This window comes from Lagopus leucura, unplaced genomic scaffold (genome assembly GCF_019238085.1).
Source record: "Lagopus leucura isolate 7727_CA_CO unplaced genomic scaffold, USGS_WTPT01 Super-Scaffold_100159, whole genome shotgun sequence".
NCBI classification, from domain to species: Eukaryota; Metazoa; Chordata; class Aves; order Galliformes; family Phasianidae; genus Lagopus; species Lagopus leucura.
In genome coordinates, this window is record NW_024962335.1 from 29,096,633 (window position 1) to 29,119,691 (window position 23,059).

At 37.1% G+C, this 23,059-nt stretch overlaps 1 protein-coding gene across 2 annotated transcripts in view; it reads left to right on the forward strand.

Annotated features, from left to right (window-relative positions):
- The window catches only part of GYS2 (glycogen synthase 2), a 41,857-nt gene extending 20,979 nt beyond the window's left edge, over positions 1–20,878 (forward strand). For both annotated transcript variants that reach the window (XM_042890507.1, XM_042890506.1), the window contains exons 6-17: positions 3,611–3,755; positions 6,497–6,614; positions 7,016–7,136; positions 8,730–8,836; positions 11,706–11,765; positions 12,407–12,485; positions 13,123–13,236; positions 14,577–14,703; positions 16,580–16,675; positions 17,577–17,740; positions 18,834–18,914; positions 19,970–20,878. In XM_042890507.1, the coding sequence (XP_042746441.1) occupies positions 3,611–3,755; positions 6,497–6,614; positions 7,016–7,136; positions 8,730–8,836; positions 11,706–11,765; positions 12,407–12,485; positions 13,123–13,236; positions 14,577–14,703; positions 16,580–16,675; positions 17,577–17,740; positions 18,834–18,914; positions 19,970–20,191 (1,434 nt within the window). In that variant the 3' untranslated portion in view covers positions 20,192–20,878. The remainder of the gene's footprint in view (positions 1–3,610; positions 3,756–6,496; positions 6,615–7,015; positions 7,137–8,729; positions 8,837–11,705; positions 11,766–12,406; positions 12,486–13,122; positions 13,237–14,576; positions 14,704–16,579; positions 16,676–17,576; positions 17,741–18,833; positions 18,915–19,969) is intronic.
- The last annotated feature ends 2,181 nt before the right edge of the window (positions 20,879–23,059 follow it).

The window sequence follows — 23,059 nt, forward strand, 5'->3', positions numbered from 1 at the left end:
GTTTCAGTGTTTAACTACTGTTCTCCCTAACATTTTAAGATACAAGTGAAATGTGTTCATCACCTGGATCCATAGAAAGGACAAAAATGAGTTGGAATTTTTCCTCAGAGGTGCATTACAACAAATGCAAATTTCAGTGAAAAACCTGTGGAGCATCGTCTTGTTTTCTTTTGAAATCAGTGACCTTATATGAGAAACATTTTCCCATCTAATCCTTGCCATCATGCAAACTGTAACAATCTGCTTGGTTTCCAAAGATCAGAGTGGGAGTATAACCTCACTGAGAGAAATGGAGTATTTACAGTGAAGAGCTTAGTTCTTAAATGCCGTTGAGGGAAGAGACAATGAGTCTGTTTTCCTTTTGCTGTAGCTTTCATTTGTGGCTTTGTCAGTGTTCTAATTTGCCGATAATGGCAAACAAACAAATGTAAGCATGATTCACTTCACAAATATTTTGTTTTGGCCTCACTGAACATGAACATTTTGGAACATATTTCATAGATGTTTGAGCTGTTTCTGACAAGCAGTGCATCCAGATCACAGAACAAATTGCTGTGTAGAAACACAGGTTTGGAGGTGAAGAACTTTGCTGACCAGTCTGCTTCAGTTTGACACAGTAGGTCAGAGGAGAGCTGTGCCCCATATTACCCCTAGTTCTGGAGTTAATACTATCACAGCAAGCTCAGCTGTCTTTTCCCACTACTCCACTGTGTGACTAAATGTGTCTCTTGCACTGTCTCATCGGTTAAGTTCCATTCAACCTGTCCTTCAACTTGTCTAGGACTTATTTTCTGAAGTCACTTGTCTAGCCTGCTCAGAGGTACACGATGAGATTTCTCATTTGACACTACAAGTGAATTTAAAGGTTAGGATCTTGCTGTATTGATCAGTGAAGGAAACGGCTGTAGAATAATTACAGCTAAAATGTGAGAACTCTGTGCGCCCAGTTTATATAAGCTAATGGACTAGCAAATTATTGCTAACTGAATTGCATACCTTTGAAAAAGCATGCCAAACATGCCAAGCATGTGCAAAGTAACATCTTTCCCATTTTCAGAAGATGCAGAAATGAATATCAGTGAGGAGATATCATTCTGTGGATGTGTTATTCTGTGGATGTGCTACATGTGTTAAGTGTTCATTGCAATCAAAGAAATAAAAGCTAGAAAGGAGTGAGCCATAGTGTTTGTAACAATCCCTTTATGAATCTTTCTCCCAGTAGAATTCAAGGGAGTGCTTAGTTAGTGAACATGTCCCAAATGTAGTTTTTAGTAACATTTAGTAAAAAAACAGTTATTGGTGAGAAAAAGAAAAGAGAGCAGAAACGTTTTAAAGTTTGGCTAGCTATGTTTTTCATTAGCTGTTAAAAAAAAATTAAAGTCAAACATATTTAAATAAACTTTTGCATAGCTTTGAGTGTGCAGTGTCATCTCATCTCATTTTTGTCTTTGCACAGCATGGTATAGAACTGTTCCATTTTGCATTTTTGGTATACACGTTGGTTGAACAATCACAGTGATCTTACTGTATGTTTGTTCTGTCAGTGTGCAATCTGCTACCTTATTTAGTACATGCAATTAACATTTCTGCTCCGAAGATAAAACTGTGGTTTTCTGAAAGCTATTTGTGGCATTTATAAGTGATATATGAATGTTCCAGTAACATTCATTCATTAGTTTACCACACACTTCAGTGTGTGGGGGGTAGCTGCGCTATCAAATTAAAAAAATTAAAAAAATTAATTAAAATCAAAAAATATTAAACACAGACTACAGGTCCCATGAATTTCCAATGCAGATGTAAATGTTCAAGTGTTTCCACAGATCAGATTCAAAGGTATCAAGATAGTCTCCCAGAAAAGTAGAAACGCAGTTGGGAACTTATTGTAAAAGATTTGGGTTAGGATAAGCCAAGCATCATGCTAGAGCCCCATATCACTTTCAGGAGTTTAATTACTTTTTTCTTCTTTTCTCTGCTTTCAAGATATGCTCTGTACCAACTGTTAGCATGTACTCAATGTGGAAATTCACATTCTAAATAGCTTTATTCCAGGCTAAATTCCGAAGTACTGGAAGCAACTAGCCATGACAAAGATCAGACAGTTGTAACTATAGATAGTGCTATCTGCTCAGCCTATAATAGTGCTTAAATCCATTACGGTCAATGAAGTTCCAGAGTCAAATGCAATCAAAATCCGACTGTGCACCTAAAATTAGGCACTGTTAATGACATAGCACATTGAGAGACATTGTCACACTCCTTGTAACTAACAGTCTGTTTGGTGCCCTTGCCGTTGACCTTGGGAGAGTAACCTTGATGTTCCCAGAAGTGAAACATCATGTAAGACTAAGAGGATTGACGTTTAATTGTAATCATTGACAGTTCATTAGCACTGTTCTTTTTTAGACTTCATTGTATTGACTTTGCAGTGCTCATCAGTAATGAAAATTTGATTCTGTGAACCTTTAAACATGAGCTCAGTAGGTATTTTAGATTTTCCTTGCTTTGAACTTCGTGATTACATTCCCGCTGCACAGATTTTACCAGTTTTTGTTTCACAAACCTCTTTGTGAACCAGCAAATTCATATAAGAGGGACAGGAAATATTCCTTTTAAATGCCTTTATTCCTAGTTCTGGAAAACTTTTGTAAATCTAAATATCTAACATGCGTTATTCACATGCATGCATGAAATGCAATTGCATCTATCTAGGAAACTATCAGATACTTACCAATGCACAGGAACATTACGACATACTGTAAGGCATGTCCTTCATAACCATAGTGGAGAGTTCAAGTGCGGAGCTGTAGTTAATAGATATTGGGAGAAGATTGATCCTTTTCATGTTGAAACTTAGAGTGATCCAGACCTGACTTTTCTTTTTTGTTTTGTTTCTACTTAAATCTACTTAAAAAGATACCTGCAAGATTTAAGGGTGATTCAGAAATAATTCAAGGTGATTTTATCTGGAGTTTAACTTAATCTGCCATTGGAAATTAATGGCCTTCAAACTGAAGTAAAAGAAGCAGCAAATAATTGTGGTGAGCTTGAAGGAAGAACAGCTCTGAGTATCAGAAAATGCCTCAGTTTCCATTTTCCTTGTTCCCTCAGGCTTTGTGACTGAATGTTTACATCCCACTCCTCTGAAACAACTCAGTTTCTCTCCTGACTAGCCATGATTCTCACTATGTTACCCAGCCTCCAGATCTCCTCTGATCCTCATTGTGTTTCTCTTCTCTCCCTCTGTACCTTATCAGCAAGTTACCTGTTCTTTCAAGTTTTCCAGCAAGTCCAATCAAGAGGCCGCATGACGTGGCCAGTCTGCAGGCCGAACAGCATCGATCCTTACCTATGTAGGAATCATTAATCTGGGTTTCCTTCCCACTGTTCAGCTGTCATCTTTTTCCCAAATAGGCATGAGCTGAGATCTGACTTTCTCCATCAATCTGTTGACTCTCCATAGAATGGTTTGATAAACAGGCAGAGAGACTATAATCACAAATGATTCCCTTGAGAAATCTAGCTTAACTCAAGAGACTTTCTTTATGGTAATAAATCTGGTGAGCACATTGTATAGATATCTTTTTTTGTATATTTTGTTATTTAACAGTTTGACATTGACAAGGAAGCAGGAGAGAGACAGATTTACCATCGATACTGTATGGAACGGGCATCCGTACACTGTGCCCATGTGTTCACCACAGTCTCACAGATAACAGCAATTGAAGCAGAACACATGCTTAAAAGAAATCCTGGTAAGACTTGAATTTTTTCCTTCTTACATTTCCTCTCAGTACCTACATTTTCTCAGATTGAATGAAAGCAACAGGCATAAAAACATAAGAGCAAGGCACACTGTGTAGGTATGTGTGGCTACACTGCAGAGAACAACTGTTTTTCAAAAGACATGTACAGACAATATCACTTGAAACACATTCTAGTAGCATATGTAATCTGGAAAAAGTCAAGTTCAGCATCATGCAATAATTATATTACGTACCATTTTAGGAGAGTATTAGTTTACCTCTGTGGATGTCAGGATTTTTTTACAGGGAGTTTATCTACAGTAGGAGACATATATTTCATCATCCTCTGGTGATGCTAATATATTCTAGTCAACTGAAGAAAACAGAAGGTGGAATCTTTGTAATACATTTCACCAGCTTTCACAACTTGCTTTGCTAGTAGAGAGTGATATGCTCTTGTAGAAATGTGGCAAAAGGTTTCATGTGTGAAATGATGTTAGATGTATTATACTTTCCAGTGATTATGCTGTTCCTCTTTACTTACTATTGAAAGAGATGAGAAGGCTAAAACAAACCATAGATCACTACAACTAATTTCTGTATAAATATCACAGCTAGGAACAGCAATGTGGTTGAGGTCATAAGCATCTTAGGACTTAAGCATGATAAGTTTCAGAGATGGATATATTATTTTTTGCTAGACAATCAGAACAGTTTAAAAACATAGTTAATGTATGTGCCCAAAAGTTTCTTTAGCCCTATGCATCACTCTCATTGGATATGGAATTTATCAGAAAATTTGTCATATAACATATAAGCTAATGAGCCCAGTTTGATGAATCATTAAAGCTCTTTTTAAATCATCATAATGCTTTAGAAAGATAAGCCATAGCATTCCATCCACAGGTATACATAATTTTGAGATTGTTTAGCAGATGTGCTCACGTCTTGGTTGTTTCAAATATAGCAATTCTTTAAGGACATTTGAGGACTTCGGGTTTTTTGCGGTTTTGTTTTGAATTTGGTTTATTTATTGTTTTTAGATTTATTTTAGGTGAATTGCAGTGCTAATTATAGATCTGGAACTGTTATCCCTGCTACCTTCAGTGCCACAGGCCACACCACAGTTTCTGCATTAGGATAAACAGAAAGTTATCCACTGGACCCTTAACTTCATTGCTGTCTGACTGAAAAGAATGTGGGGTCAACAGAACAGAAACATCCTCTTTTCTGTTTACAAACAAGCAATCTTCTCCAACCTCCTAGTTCACTATGGGAGAACTGGTTCATATAGGACTTAGCTTTAATACTGCAACCACTTTCAAGCTCTTCCTAACAACATAGGAATCGTTGACTGTTTTTCTTTCTGGACAGTTTCCATCCATTCTCTGGTATTAATGAGGGATTTTTGAATATTTTCACTCATCCACAGCAGGCTGTATATTGACCAGTCTCATATTCTTCGATTAAAATGCAGCTCCATTTACCATTTCATCAGTAGTGGTGTTCAATCTGTCATTTACATCAGTCTCAGAGGTATAAAGCGAATGTGGTTTCCCAAACTGTCCAGTTCGCTGTTTCTGCTCAACAAACAATATTTCAATTCTGTGCCCTACTGAAAATATGATGAAAGAGGGCTTTACTCCCATTTTAAATGCGGGGTCATTTTGTTTTGTTTAATGAATTGGTGAAAATTCTGTTCTAACATTGCCCCAAGTGGGTCAAATCAGAATCATTTGATTTCAGGAAGGAAAGGAAAGAAACTGGAATTGATTTAGGTAACAATAGCACAGTATGATATTTTCTGTTGACAAACTGCAAAGATTCAGGGCTGACTCATACTTTTTCAGAGTTTTCTCTTATGATTTTGGTCAAATATATACAGCTACAAAATCTAGGTCTAGATCTTAACTAAGTCTCCTAGAACTTTGATTCAGAGTATTCTCTACTGCTTAGGAAATGTATGTTTTGTAACTGAATGAAAATAATAGAAATCCCACAATATTATCTTTCAAATCATGGATAAAACTTATGATCAGAGACAGAACCTTACATGATTCATCAGAGAGCAGGTTTAACGTTAGACACTCAAGCTTTTGTCAGATAATTTCCTAAATTATTATTCAAATTTAGTACTCCTAAAAATTAAGCACAGCAGCAGCATGTGAAGTTAGTTTGATGTAAGCAGTCACTCTGCCCAATTTAGACTGTACACTTTATCTAGCAAGAATGCAAACTGCCCTTTGCCCCAGTGCAAAAGCTCTCTTTTCTGCTAAATCCTCAGAAGTCTGGATAGAACAGGCCTCTGTTATGCCCTGCAGTGAATAAGTGTGTAGTAGAACACAATTTCTGCTTTCAAGAGCTTTCTATCAAGTAATAAAGCAGGCAACGGTGATATCAGGATTAAAGATGTAAGGGACATATTACACAAAAAATGGCTAAGTGGAGGCATAAATTCAGTCTTGAGAGGACAAAAAGGACCTTTATATCCAGCAGGGTTTATATTAACATTGAGTACAGGTCAAAAGAAAGCCACTTCAATGTTGTAGAGAGTGGAATATAACATGTAATAGCTTTGTGGAGAAAACTAACAAAAACCATTGTATTAGGCAGTGCTGTTCTCGAGCCATGAGTGATAAGAGTATGTATTAACTGTTCACATACTGCCATTGGAAGGCACACTTGTTCTTTCCTTAAGAATTTCTCTGACTCTGAAGATGTTTGCCTCTGCCTTTTCTCTGCTTTTCCAGATGTTGTCACTCCAAATGGCTTGAACATTAAGAAGTTTTCAGCAATGCATGAATTTCAGAATTTGCATTCCATGTACAAGGCTAGGATTCAAGAGTTCATTCGAGGTCATTTCTATGGGTATGCTTTTACTTTTCCAGATTTAGCAATGATTTTCCAACACTATTTAAAGCAAAAAAACAAGCCAATATGTCTAACAAATACTTCATAAAGGAAGTGAATTGTTACCAACTTAGTCAAATATCTGTCTGGGATTTCTCAGACAGAAACTGAAGGAATTTCAGATTCCAGCTCTAACTCTGCTTAAGACTTTGTGGGATCAGGCATAAGATCTTGATTATTTTCATTATTTACCCAAGATGGACTTTATCAGATTGATAGTCAACTTAATGTGAAGAAAAGCCTCTCTTTCATTATTTTCCTGGGGTAATAAATTTCTCCAGAATAGAAAAACATGTGTTTTGTATGATTACATCTTGAAAAATACTTTCATGCTTGTATGTTTGTTCACTTGGTTTCAGCCACCTTGACTTCAGTCTTGAAAATACCTTATTTTTCTTCATTGCTGGGAGATATGAATTTTCCAACAAAGGAGCTGATATGTTTTTAGAAGCCTTATCAAGACTAAACTTTTTGCTGAGGGTAAGGAAGCTTCTGGAAATGTAGAAAACTTACTGTATTATAGAAGTCATGTGCGATAGCTTCTATTTCATACTCTGGTTTACAGGAAAATAATTATAGCACATTCAGGCTTTTCGTACAGCTATCTCCCTGAATCATCAAAGCATACAACAGTGCCAGATTGCTTAAAAATAATTGATTACGTAGCTCAAGAAGTTAATTTGTGGTTGCCACCCTTGTTTTTAAAGAAAAATACTAAAAATACGATTTAAGAGTTTACTCTGAAAGTGCACCTATCAGAAAGAAGATTAAAAAAAATCACATAATAATACAATTTAAAAAATATTTTTATGCTAATAGCTTAAATTATTTTCCCATAAATTAAAGATGGCTTTATTGTTTTACTGTTACAATGCGCTTGCCAGCTCCAGATTTCATCCAAAACTATTCAAAGAACACTTGCAAAATCCCCCCTCTGTAAGGGGATTTTGGCTGGGATCAGAAGGATACTCTTACTATTTGTGAGCCTGAAAATGATGGTGAAACTTAAACTAGGCTCCAGTAGTGTGCCTGAACCTCAGAAATGCTCAGCATTGGATACTTTGATACTTTGAAGACAAACTGTATACCTTATGACAGTTTGTTAATATACACTAATATAATAGCATATAGACTTTTGAGCTGCCCTAAAGAAAGGGAAGAATCTTAAAATCATAAGTGAATCCTATTATTTTACACTACACATTTTTTTGTACCTCCATCTGATAGAAGCACACTAACAGTATTTTTGTTTGTCCAATGTTTATAGAGTGGAAGCAATTCATAATAATTTTTACAGCTCTGAGCAGTTTACTCTTAGCTTTCCTTTAAAGAGTTGCTGACAAGAGTCCAGTCTTGTTCTGCTCCATATGAGGAGTCTCTCAGGAACTTGATCTTCGGAAACTTGTTTGTGCACAAGAGAAGTAAATGAAACCATCTATAACCAAAGGGTTGGATTTTACATCTCGTGCTTTTTGCCTTTGGAGTAGCTAAGATGTAAGAAATGAGCAAGAGGTTACTTGTGGGTTTTTTTGTGTGTGTCTGGCAGGTTCTGTGTTAGGGATTCAGATATACAGTGGTTTCTGATAATAACTCTTTTAGAATATGCACCTGGGGCACTGCTGCAGAAGATTGTTCTGCTTGCTGTATGGAGTCCCCTGCCCCACATCTGTGCGCTCTTCATCTAGTAAACTAGTTTCTCACTCCTTTAAGCCAACCAAGTTTATGTCACATGAGAAAATCTGTTTGCTATTTTTATTTTTTTTATTTTTTTTTTTTTTGCTGTTTATATTCATATCCTAAGCCATGCTTTACTAAACCATGAGAAGCCAGGAAGATCCACGTTGATCAAACTGGAATTGAGCAATTGATACCTGTTTATTTGTATCTATTCTCAGTTATATTCCTGACTTGATAAAAACTTGACAGCTAAAGGCAGAGGAGTAAGATGAGAGCCTTCCTGAATGACCAGTGAAAGTCTGCTGCGTTTTGCTGTGACTATTTTGTAGTGTTAACGTGGTCTTTGATACCCAGTGGTGAGTTTTAATGTTTTCTCTCCATCTCATGTCTGTTCAGGTACATAAGAGTGATGTTACAGTTGTTGTGTTCTTCATTATGCCAGCAAAGACAAACAATTTCAATGTGGAAACCCTGAAAGGACAAGCAGTCCGGAAGCAGCTCTGGTAATTGCCATTTTCACTGAGAACCTTGATTAGGGAGACATATTGATGTTTCTGATGAAGATTAATGTTCTTTCTTCTTGTCACAGTTTGTTATGAGTTTAGAAGGTTTTTTTGTTTTTTTTTTTTTTGTTGTTGTTTTTTTTAATTTATTTTACTACTTTCCAAACAAAAAAGCAAAACAGAATTCAACCATTGAACCTCATCTCCCTTTAACTACTCTGTGATTCTACACAGGAGGAGATACGTGAGGTACTTGCAGACTGAGACACATCATAGAACTGAATGATGATATTCTTCAAAGAAAATCAAGAAAGTGAAGGATTAATTTTGTTTAAAGAAAAAGTGGAAAATGTTATTTCATTCAGCGTATTTACAGATTAATTATCTAATCAGGGAAATTAAAATGTACACCCTATCAGATGAGCGGAACAGTTAAATACTTCTACTGCAGAAGTAAGGAAGCTGATTTTTAAGCTAATGGACAAAAGCTCCTAGCTTCTGCCTTGATACCTGTTTCTCACTGTGTTTAACCTCTTTCAGATGCCAATTCCTTAGTTATAAAATTATAGAAATAGAAATGACTCAGAGATCTGTATATAAAAGGTACAGATTATGAAAAGAATACTGTTTAAAATATATATATATATCTTCTTAACTGCCTCCAGCAGATAACCTGTGGCTGAATTTCTGGGTATCAGGAGACAAGTTGAAACCTTTGATTAAAGAATAATGAAATTGCACAGACGCAGCAACAGAAATAGTTTAAGGGTTATTGGAATATCTAGCTCTGACTGTACTTGAGAAAGAAGTCAGATATGAGAAATCTGTTTGCTTTCTAGATTATCTCTGGAGTCATCAAGCAGTTTTCCAGAAAATGTTTTGCCACTCTGAAAATGGATGCCACAAAGGTAGAGGCTGGAACTGGTTGTTCAGATGTGGCTTCCTAAAAAGCAGTGCCTCTGAGCAGCCTTCATTGGCAGTAGAGAGTGATGGTTCATTCCAGATCACGACTCATCCTCTACAACCTCAGGAAGAGTCTAAAATGGGCAAGCAAAATCGTCTTTTGAAATTGGCTAACACCTTCTGTGGATGTGCAGAGGATTTACACAATTATCTTCAACTGTAGATAGCTAAAGTGCTGTAGTATATCCAGAGCTTTTAATGAGAAAGTGTATGCAGGAACTGGCCATCCAGGGAGAAATACCATTGAAGCCTGAACGGAATTAAATGGATGGTGTGTTGTTGCTGTCATAGGGCAAGATTCTGGCTCTGCATCAACTTCAGTAAACTAATGTGAGTGCAGTGAGAGACAGCCATGCTTTCAATGGGCCCTTTTTGCCTCTGCCATATTTTTAATTTAACGCATGTAATGTTTGAATGCAATACAACAGGTATATATTAAATAAATACTATATATTAGGAAAGTTTAAATGAAATGCAATTTGCAGAGATTTTTCCCAGTTGTATCTCAATTACATGGCTGTTTCTCTGATACTCAGAAATACAGGCACAATGGCAACTGTAAAAGCAAACCAAAAGGTGTGAAATCATGCAAAAAGTTCTGTTTCCAGATGTTCTTCCCACTGTCCTCTGTGAAAAGTAAAAGATCCTCTGTGTCCTTCAGTGCAACAGTGCCACGATCATCATGTGAGCTGCTGTAAAAAAAAACACTTGATATCACTGTTAAATAATAATATTGATTGATTCGATTGTAAGGATGCCACAGAAGTTAAATACAGGGATGGCAGTTATCAAGAAATAGATGATGGCTGATACGGGATATAAAGTATTTCTTCTGCTTATGAAACAGCAGCCTATCCTATCTGGGTTAAGTTTTGGAGATTGTTCAAGGCATGAGTCAATAAAACATAGCCATGAGTGGGCTAGCTTGCTGGTATTTGAGTCAATTTGTTTTGACATTTAGCTGCTTCACAGCTCACAGAGAATTAAGTCATCTACTATTGTATCAATGTGAGCCGAGAAAGAGCAACTAAAAATAAGTATGTGGTTTTTGAGCTTGGTAAAGTTTAGAATTTCACTCAACAAATTTTGTCCAAGTCCAAAGTCTAATTCTTAGAAATCAGAAAAGCAGGAAAAGTCCTATGAAAGTGGGCATTTTAGTCAGACTGAGAGTGTATTTGCTGTCTTGAGAGCACTGCTTTCAGCTGTACTTCCAAGCTCTTTCTTCTAGGATCAGGATGATATGGCTCTTTGCTTTAAGAATGGTTGTTCACTCAAGTTCTTTCTCAACGAAAATATAACACTTCTGTCACAGGTTTTATCATTAGTTTAAAACATGGGCTGGGCTTTCCAAAAAGATGTTTGATTTCCAAAATGACTTATGCCAAATTACTTGTTAATCTAACCCTTATTTTAAATAAATAAATAAATAAATAAATAAATAAATAAATAAATAAATAAAGTGAAAGAACAGGTCTGAAATGGAAGGAAGAATCTTGCTTTAAAATCACCATTTTTTTTTTACCTCTTGTATTGCTCATAAGGTCAAGTTAAACTGAAAATATCTGGGCCTTCAATGTCTATTGCTCTACTTAAAGTCACATATATGTCTTCTTTTTCATAGCTGAGATGAAAGTGTGGCCTACTGATCAAAGTGCTGGAAATAATCATCTGTTTCTGGCTTTAGCAGTTAGTTCATCATTGGGTACAGATCGTATCCTCTGTTGCACTGAAATGAGTCATGGCTGCTGGTTGGGTAAAAGACATTTGAGAATTAAACCTCTGCTTCTGCATTCTTGGTTCCACCAGCACAGAAAAGCACAATATTATTTACAGCAGCAGGGATATGTTTTATTCTGTCTTTGAAAAGGATTCTCATGTTTATACATAAATGTATTTATTTTTCTAGGGACACTGCACAATCTGTGAAAGAAAAGTTTGGAAAGAAACTCTACAATGCCTTACTAAAGTGAGTGTATATGTTACTTTGTCCTGTCTTGCAGGGCCACATATTCACGTGGCTTACCTATAGTGATTTGGTGGTTCTACTCTTTGTCTCAGAAATATTGGGGTCTACAGAAAGGATATAGGAGAAGGATATGGGACCCTCTGTGCTGCATACAGGATAGTTGTATGATAGGCAAACCACAGATGAAAAAACTAAAGGTACTAACATCCCATATTGTAAAGGATCTTAAGAGACATGGGGGATGTTTATGTAATGCTGAGAATTACTCATGGACAAAAATGAGCACCCGAGACAAATATGGGTTACTGAATTGGTTGTATCCTTTCAAAAGACAGCTGATGTGAGCTGGAAGTGAATCATCCAGAGCTAAGAGGACTGAAACTTCAGCAAAAATAAAGTGTGATTGAAAAACAAAACAAAACAAAAATTCCTTTTGGAGTTTTCTGTAAGCTAGGGACAGGAAAACTAAGGAAAGATTCAGGTTGACATCAGCAGACTTCGGATCAGACCTTGTTTATTTCTTCTTTTTTTTTTTTTTTTTTTTTTTTTTAAAGCATCTTTAATGTAAACTCATAATGCTAGTTCTCAGAAGGACTGATAGTAAATCATTTGGTAAACTAGGCTCTGTGTTGCCTCCGCAGAGGAGAAATTCCAGACTTGAGCAAGATTCTTGACCGGGATGATATAACCATTATGAAAAGAGCCATCTTTTCAACTCAGGTCAGAAAGCAAATTATTTATATGAAAATCTATTGTGTAAGTTAAGCACAGCTGTGCACAAGGATTGTGTATGACATGCGTGCTTTGAAAAAAAAAAAAGTTTTTAACAACAAAAAAAAGTTTTTCACTGGTAGCATTTAAAGATCGTCTGTGATTGTTTTTGAGGAAAGTCTGATGCAAAATAATTATTTTGGCAAATCTGCAAATCTTCCCCCAGTCACATGCAGGACACGAAATGCTGTCACTCTTTTCTTTTATACAAAGTTCAAAGTCTTTGCATTGTTTCTGAAGCTTGAATTATTCCATTTTAATGAAAGATGTAAATTCAATCCCTTAGGAGAGTTAAGGTCAATCCTCTGCCACAAAAAACAAGTAGAAATAAATGGTAGGCATTCTAAAGTTAATGCAAATACATTTCTTTTGAGGTAAATTAGCCTGTGACAGCTTCTATGGTCTATTTTGTGTCCTGGGCTCTGTAAAAAAACAATGTTCCTTTCATGTCTTCAAATGAAATGGTAAAAAGCTATCCACATTAAAAGCAAAATTTCCCAGTGTCTTCCACTAACCTCAGAAAATGGTAACAGGACACTTTTCCGGGAGCTTTGCCTGGCTCAAGGATTGTCTTTTCTCTTTTAAGCGACACTGTCTGCCTCCGGTGACGACCCACAACATGATTGACGATGGCAATGATCCCATACTCAATACCATCCGACGTATTGGCCTTTTCAACAACCGAACAGACAGAGTAAAGGTACCTTCTGTTGTTTTCTCATTCTAGATATAAAATGGAATTAAAGAGTCTGAATCTGGATCATTAGCATAGAAAGAACAGTCGAATTCCTGATAGAGAGTCAGTAATGTACTATTTCTTCCCTCTTGCCCCCTTTCCAGGAATAATGATCCAGTGAGCTCTGAGAATAGAATACAAACTGTTTGAATAATTAGTCAGTAAATTGCATGTAATACTGTAGACACCTCCTCCTGCTTCTCAACAGGCTTGACTGGATAGGTTGTACAAAACTGGCATTACAACAGGAAAATTACCTACTATACCAACAGGCTTAGCACCTAATAAGCTGAATGTCATGGATAAAAATTCTGTAAAGTTGAAAGAGAAAGTCATCTTGAGACTTATATTACACGTCCATGAAGACACAGTTAACATATGAAAAAGCTACAGTGATGCCAATGAAAAATCTTACTTGATTCCTTGCGATCAAATAAGCTTGCGTAATGAGTTTACAAGCCATTTACTGGTTGAATACAATTTACCCAAGAGAATAACATGATTATATTAAGTAACATGATTATATTATTAAGAAAAGAGAAAGGCATATCCCTGACATGGAATAATGTTCAGAGTATGTAAATGCAAGGAAGAAAGGCCCAGAGAAGGTTTAACCCTTCCCTCATAATCCTTTCTCCCTGAGCTGATTGGGCAGGCTATACAAGGTGCTTCTCTGCTTGACAGTGGAATATGGGGCAGTGACCTCAAACCCAGCAGAGTCGTGCAAACAAATTAGCTTGGGTCCTGGAAGAGGGATATTAGCCTAAGCTAATAAGCTTAGTCTTTCAGCAAGATCAGTTAGCCCAAGTCCAGAATTATGATGATGGCATTATAATACATCTGGTTTCAGCTATCCTCTGAGAACTGCAAGTATTCCTATTTTTCAGCTGGGTGCTCTGGAGCGCTGTATTCTTATGAGGCCTCCTCTGGAAGAAAACATCCCAATATTCAATACTGTGGTACAACAGACCAAGAGAACCAATGTAGTACTGCTAAATGTTACAGCCTTAGGCATAATCAACAATGTGCATGGCCCTTCTTGAGCAAGAAGAACAATGCCAAAGACCCATTCAGAAAATAGTGTTCATTATCAGTATTATTACCAGGACAAGACTACATACAGACAGGTTACAAGATAATGCATTTTAGTGTGGAAATTGAATTAGATAACAGGATGGACAAGGAAGGTATTGTCCAAGTGTTCAGAAGAAGACCAAAGTAAAAAAAATACTGAAGCTTACTGATAAATGCAATGCATTGATGATGCTTCTCTTTCACCTCTAATGTAATTTTTGAATATCCAGGTAATAGTACATCCAGAGTTTCTTTCTTCGACAAGCCCGTTGCTGCCCTTGGACTATGAAGAATTTGTTAGAGGTTGTCACTTGGGTGTATTTCCATCATACTATGAGCCCTGGGGTTACACTCCAGGTAGGCAATCTGTACATTTTAATAGGTATCAAAAGATGAATACCCGTTCTGCTGATGCAGAATAGATTTAAAGCCAGTTTCTTCTAGAGTGCTGAAAAAACTCTTTCGACTCTGTTTCCTCTGCAGCGCAAAGGTCTTACTGCTGAAAAAATTTGGGGGCCAGGTGGTATTAAATGGCATCTACTGACTGACAGCTACTCAAATTTGTCCCTGCGCTGGACCCTTTTCCATACTAACATGTAATCTTTCAATTTTCTGTGGCTTTAGAACAAAATAAAATAAAATGAAAAAGTCATTTTTAAATATAATTTTTAATTTGCATAGGGGATTTTAAAAGATTTAGAAGAATGTGCGTATTGAAAAACAGAGAATAGAGCAAGAATTCTGATGCTGCCAGCAGACATACTTCAGTGGGTTTAATTCCAGATAGCAATTAAGTTTGGTATGTGTATGTAACACCACATCTAAGATATTTACCACAAATACCTACATGAAGTAATAGATATTCTCACAGACTTAAAGGGAAATTTTTTAAAGATATAGAGAACATTTAGTTTTAGGTTCAAAAAAATTTACCCAGACTTACAATGGGTACTTAACACCTAATGAAATCAGTACAAACCATAAACTTGAATGTCTATCAAGATCAAAGCCTAGGTGCCTGTTTTATTTTGTATGTCCTGCAAAATATCTTCTGTAATCTTGATACACATCTGAACATTTGGATGCTCCTCTGAAGTGAATTCACGGTAAGCTAGTGAATCAGAATAAAAGTTTTGTGAAGTTGATCATTCTCCAGAGCTATTTCTCACTACTTAAGAGAGCTATCTAATTCCAATGCAAGTTTTGGATTCTGGCACTTTCTCTTCCTGTTTTAGTCTCAGCTGAAGTATAAGGAAAATGTGACAGCCAGGGACGATTTTGAAATTAAATTTTAAAGTAACCTGACCAGAAAAATTTAGATTACTACTTAGCGGTTTGAGGAAAGCTGCAATTTGCACTTGTTAAAAGAGTTATTTCTTTTGCTAATGCAGAACAGATTCTCTTTGTTGATATATCCATTTAATTCTCCCTGAAACAGAAAGTGTTCTTTTTTGGTGGATTTGTAGCTCTGCTGTATCAGCTTCATTGTCGTATGAAGGAAGGCCATGTAGATGGCTTTCAGCATTTCAGTTGGAGTATTTTACTTCATATGTTTGTTGCTTTAGGTTAGGCTTAATATTCATCAGCAGAAACTCTTTAAGCAGGAGTAAAAAGTTATTCTTACTCACAACAATGATAGAAATAACTACAAAAGAGGCATGCATTTTATAAATTTGTAAAGCTGATTCCACATGTACTTTGAAAGCAATTCAAACCTAATGTTTTCTCTGTTGTTACTATAGAGACTAGTTTAAAAGCACCTAATAACAACATACAACGTATTGCACGCTCTTGCAATTAGGAGAATCAATTTTACAAATAGTAATTAATCACCTAATTAACATTTGTGTACAACAGGCTTCAGTTTAAAATGCAGACAGTCCAGTCCATGTATCACGATTCTCTGTTTCAACACTAGAATCCTGCGATTTTTTCAGTTTAGCTACTGGAAAACACAAAAATATATTTGCAAAAACAGTATGAAATTTTCTCTTTAAAAATCCTTTCTTTTTCTTTCTCTTTTCTTTTCCCCTTAATCCACTACAAAGCATTATAGTTTTCCCTTGATTTTTTCAGAGCAGCTCTAGTTTTATGGGACCTTCTGTTCATCTATTTCATTTTCTATTTTTCTCATGGGGTGAAACCATTCAAAACATATTGCCTTATATTATAAACATTGCCTTATATTGCTTATATTATAAACATATTTTTTTTTATCTATTTCTTTTGGCAGCTGAATGTACTGTGATGGGTATTCCCAGTGTGACCACAAACCTTTCTGGATTCGGCTGTTTCATGCAGGAACATGTTGCTGACCCAGCTGCTTATGGTAAAAATTTTTAACACCATATCAAAATAGTGCCTCTGAATTAGGAAGCAAAACCACAGCAACAATGCTTCAGCTTCTGAATTTCATGTTTTTACTAGTACAGTGCATTAGGAAAATACATTCAGAGCTCCAAAACTCTGGTGATGTTGAGCAAGCTATTCAAGCTTTGATATTTATCCATTTTTTTCCCCAGGTTCTCTGTCTGTTATCTTTAATCTTTTGTTTGCTCTGTTGTTTCAAACTCAGCCCTCTTTATCCCACACATCCCTTCAATACCTCTAGTTACACTGGAACACTTGGATACCTTCAAAAGAAGCAGTGAAAATCCCCTTCTCTTGGAGTAGTCCAAGAAGGATATGCTGGGACTTTGGGAACAGTGAGGCATGCCCTCATCAAACAAGCAGTAAATTATCTTGTACACTAAAAATAAGCCTTTGACAATAAAAGGAGCCTACTTACAGATAAGAATCTGCTCATTAAACTAGAAAAATGATCCCTCATTAAATTGTGGTGAGGAGTACAGCCAAATCCCAGTACATTAAGACAATATTGAGAATGTGACCAAACTAAAGCATCTTACTAAGCACATTGGATTGTCTGTACAATCAAATGGAAACATCTCCACGCTAGCCCCAATTATATCCTGACCTACTGGAAGGGATGGGGCCAGCTGCAGAATATATCTACACCTGCTTGGCTAGACATGTCCTTGAAAACCTTTAGAAAGGTTACAGGTAGAGAGACGGGACATTTGCTCTACCCTGCAAAAATATGGATGTGGGCATTGACACAACTTAGGTAATATTTGTAAGACTATGTGACGGACAGTAGAATGGAAATGTAAGAGGTCAGATTCCACTTTCAGTTCAGCTTATCTTCACATTTTCTTTGTATCCTTTAGGCATCTACATAGTGGACAGGAGGTTCCGCTCACCTGATGAGTCATGCAACCAGCTGACTCAGTTCCTGTATGGATTTTGTCAGCAGTCCCGTCGCCAGAGGATCATCCAAAGAAACCGAACTGAGAGGCTCTCAGATCTGTTGGACTGGAGATACCTAGGCAGGGTGTGTGAAACTATTAATAGAGGTATTAAAAATTCCAGACACTCTGTCTTCAGCATCATGCTACAATGCAAGGAGGCATTCCTGTTCTGAAAAGCACCTGTCAGAGGTGCTAAAGATGATGACTGCCTTTATAGTTTGGTGTAATTCTTCCATTGTCCTGTGGTAAGGATAGGCATAACTTAACTGAATGTGTTAGAGCAGAAGCCAGACACAGTGATCTCTTTCTACTCCTTATGCCAACTTCAGTACAAAAAGCTTATGTCTCTGAGAACCCTGGCAACTGTACAGTGAGTAGGATTTGTGCTCTGTAGTCTTTCAAGAATTCTATCTGTTCTTCCTAAAACGCTGCTAGACCTTGTGGCTCATCAGCACTCCTGTGCACTAAATCTGTGCATTAAAACAAAATAGAGTTTTTAATTTGATGTAGAAAACACTACTGTACCACCTACTAAGAAGAAATTAGCAAAGCAACGTTCTTAAATCTACAGGAAAAAAGAACTGGATGGATGCACGTTTATCAGTTTTGTAACTATTTTAGATCTTGTTCTGTGTTGGTATCTGTGTGAGAATCTGTTTGTATGACTGCTAACACTGTGTAAAACTGACACAAGCTATTATTTTCAGTACAGGTGATGGTGACTGGTGATTATAGTAGATTCATCAACTATTTTTGGCAAATCCTTTAATGTCACACCTCATCAAACTCATAAATATTTCTTCTTTTTAACGGTTACACATTCTTCCTATGCAAGGATGAACCCAAAGTTTGAGTGTATACACATGTATATTTAAAGATGTAAAATTCTCTGGATAAAAAAGACCCTGTTATATGTTGAGAGATAAATACTAGTCACTCTACACTGAACTACACCAACCGTCATGAGTGCTGGTTTCCATCTTGGTACACCTTCTGCTTCAGTACTGCTATTTCCCAGTAATACATTTTTTACAAATATCAGTATCATTTGGCTTATCTTGTGTTCGGCCATTGTTCATCACCATCTTTGAGAAGATACTCATTCTTTGTTCCTTTTTTTTTTTTAATCTAGCCAAGACTTCCTTGACTTGTAAAGATTTCTCTTTTATGTTGCAGTATTATATGCATGCTAGACACTTGGCCCTCAGCAGAACATTCCCTGATAAATTTGAGATGGAACCATGTGCTCCACCAAAGGTAAAATCTGCTTTTTAGAGATGAATTCATCTGCATTTTCAGTTACTTTACAGAGAGAAGGAAAAAGAATATGTGTGTGTGTGAGAGAGAGAGTCAATAAGGTTTTACTTAACTATAGGGAAGTTAGCTCACAGTTAAAACCTCTAGTTGTAGACCCAAGCTCCAATCAGAACTTATAATGGTGTCATATGCAAATAGTAAGGGTACCGTGTGCAATACAGAAGCAGTTCTTCAGATGATCTAGAGTGACATGGATGGTCTATGCCACTATAGGCTAGCTGAGGAATTGGCCTTTGCAGTTTCTGTTAGAAGAGAGTCCCTAATTTTTCCTCCAATTAACCCCATGGAGAAGTTCGGTACAAACTCAACTATTGAAGAGCAGTCGGGAAAGTGTAACTAGGGGAAAAAAAAGACACAAAATATTGCATTAATCTAAACAGAGGATGTGAGGAGGAGACTGGCTGTAATTTCAAGGGGTCAGTTTATAGGCACACTTCCAGTCACTTCATGTATAATGCATAATAGCATCAGTTTGAAAAGGGACCCAGTCTAAATTCCATGCTATTTGAACTAATTCTACAGAAACCACCAGAGCAACTTGTATTTTGAAATGAGAATGAGAAAGGAGGCTTAGGCCAAAACTCCTTGTTTGGCTCTAGTTCTGCAGATGTTGGCATTATAACTAGAAAACTGTTCAAACTTCAGACAGATTCTGAATTCAGCACATTCTGACTACAGAACTTAGAAGGATTTAATATAATAGTGAGGATTTTAAAGCTCAGTAAAGATTATCATATTTTACAAGAAACCATGCTGGAAAGAAAGCCTATCTTTTATGACACCAGCTGAAGATCACTGGCATACAAGCACTTTCTAGCAGAGCAGGATTTAAGGGATCTGTGTTCAAGGGAATTTATTTTTGGAGTGCAAAGCAGTCTGGTTTACATCCATTACCCATGATTTGCTTTGTAGCAATGACAGTCTTAAATTGCTATACACAATCAATTAAGGAACAGTGTGGTAATTTGTATGCAATTTGATTCTCTCTCTGCCAGACGGAAGGTTTCAGGTTCCCAAGACCTTCATCAGTGCCACCATCGCCTTCTGTCTCTCAGCATTCCAGCCCTCACCATAGTGAAGCCGAAGATGAAGATGAGGATGAAAGATACGATGAGGATGAGGAAGCTGAAAGGGATAGGCAAAATATCAAGTCTCCATTTTCACTTGGAGTATTGCCACAAGGAAAGAAGAAACAGCATGGAGAGTTCAGGAACTGAATGTGTTACTCTCCATCCACGCAGAGTCTCTCCATGTATTTAAGAGTAAAGTAGGCATTGCAAGCTTTCTATTAAGGACAGTATGTTATATTTTAGGAGAATCTTAAATGACACTTGATCTACACTGTTGGGAAGCCTAATTTTTCTTCATCTTGAAAGTAGTTTAAATGACAATTCTTCTGTGCTCCTCAGAAGTAGAAGAATTTTATCAAGCTTAGTAAACTTAGAGAATGTAACAGTCTCCTTAAGCTTATCTAAAGTGTAGATCACACCTTTGTCTGCATAATCATCTACACTAATATTAGTTCATGCTGATAGTTCTGCAATGGTTGTTCCAAATAAATTCTTCCTTCATCTATGTCCCTCACTCCCTCCTCCCAAACTAACATAATCTTTAGGCCAGAGCTCAGAAAATTTAGAGAAAAAAAGTGTTACACTGGAGAAATCTTGTCAGAGGTAAAAAACTGAGAAGAAAATGGTCTTTATCTTTCCTTATGCTGTTTACCTTATTGTAAACTTGCATCATTTGAAACATTTTTTACAGCACATGGAAGTGTCTTGGATTAAAACACACTGTGGAACAATATAAAGTCTTATGAGGTGGTCATTTGAATTATAGATACAAATGAAGTCATCTTCTTGAAGTCCTTTAGACCCACAATAAACAGCAGACTGTTTATTTTCTGACTCCTCTGGTATGTCTCTTTAATTGTTTTCATCATGTTTTACATTGAGTTTGTTAACAAACTAGTTCAGAGAGGAAATTAATGTGACTTGTCTAAAGAGAATGAGAAAATTAACTTAATTAGCAGCTGCACATGCAGGCAAAGATATGCCACAGAACAATTCAAAGCGGTGTCATTTTAGTTCTTCCAATTGCCCGCTGGTTTGGGCTCTATTTCTATTTTTTGGAAGAGATCTGCCAACAGTTTATGGGCCAGTTTGGTTCAGTTATGTGACTAATGGGGCCGGGGGAACCCATGGACCACAACCTGAGAGTGAGAAAGGGGAAAAAGTACGGAGATGGACCAAAAAGAGAACAGCAGCAATGACCTGAGGATGCAAGTTAATTTACTAGATAAGATATCGGAATGCAAGGTGACACAATATAATACAATATAATTGGAATTGAAGCTAATAAATCAAATGAAATGAGAGTGTCCAAAAACTGAAGGCCTTACTCTAATGCTGAAGGCAAGACTGCTAGAGAGCACACACCACAGAGATGAGCAGAAAGGAAAGGGGACCATCTCACGACTTGTGAACAGTTTTATCGTTCCCTCTAAATGGAAAATGGAAACAGAACAATAAAAAGTCCTCTGGGAGATGTAGTTCTTCTTTGCTTCTGAGACAGGTATACTCTGAACTATCGACAATCCATGAAACTGGAGCATTAGCTCTCTAACTCCCAGTGCTCTATATGATGTTATGATGTGGAATGCCAATAACAAAAATCATAAATCCATGACATTCCACCCCTTATTCCACATTAGTACATCATGCTTACTATATATATACAAACAATGATCAACATGCATTACACACATACAAACACATATATATACACATATATATGTATGTGGAATCACTGACTACACTCCCTCAACATCAAATTCCCTTGTGGTACACATTGAACATCCTGATTTTCCTGTGTCACCCACCAAGTGGACCCAGGTCCCTGAGCAAAAATAGTTCCATGGAGAGTTTTGCCCTTTCCGGAAGCTGGAAAGACCAAAACCACTTTTCCCAGCGTGCTCTTTACATGTACTACAGAGTCCTTATCTCAGTCTACAGTGTGTAGGGAGCTGGATTGGGCAGGAGCATCTCAATTCATAGATCCTCAAGCCATCAGCCAGGTGGCTTCTGTCAAATGATTCTCCCTGTGCTTAAATGTTTCATCACCCATTATGTTCAACATACTTTTTAATAACATTGTATAGTTTGATTTTACCAGAAGATGGTGCATGACAAAGGTGCATGATAAATTCACTCAATACCATGATGTTTGGCCAAGAATTTAAAGAGAATTTTTGAAATGAGTCCCATTATCAGATTCAGTTCTTTCTGGAGTGCCATGTTGCGACAGTACTTGTTTCTCAAGACCCAATATGGTGTTTCAGGCAGCAGCATGGGGTACTGCATATGTTTCAAGCAACCCAGTGGTTGCCTCCATCATGGTAAGCACATAACACCACTGCAAGATCGTGGCAAGGTGATACAATCAACCTGCCATGCCTCCCCATATTTATACTTTTGGAATCGCCCTCACCCCCAGGGAGGTTTCATCCTCCTGGTTTTCTTCAATTGCAGTGCATGTTTCACAGTCATGAATAACTCGTGCAATAGTGTTCATAGTTAAGTCCACTCCTTGGTCTCTAGCCCACTTACATGTTGCATTTCTTCCTTGATGGTTTCATGGGTCAACATAACTAGAAATAATTCATGCTTGTTTTGTCAGTCTAAGTCTATTTGAGCCACCTCAGTTTTGGCACCTCAGTCTATCTGATGGTTATTTTGTTGTTCTTCAGTACCCCAATGCTTTGGTGCATGAGCATCTGCGTGACATACCTTTACAACAGTAATCTTTATTCAGGCAGCAATGTCCTTCCACAGTTCAGCTGCCCAAATAGGTTTACTCTGTTGCCAGTTTTTTTGTTCCCGCTACCATAACTACTCCCATAAAGCACTTGCCACCGTCCATGAGTCAGTACAATGATAAAGCACTGGCCACCTCTCGCGTTCAGCAACATCTAAGGCCAGCTGGATGGCCTTTACCTCTGCAAATTGGTGGCCTCTGCAACCTGCTGCATGGAGCTCCACATAGAAGATTTCCATCTGTGATACTTCCCCACAATACAGCATGTTCCA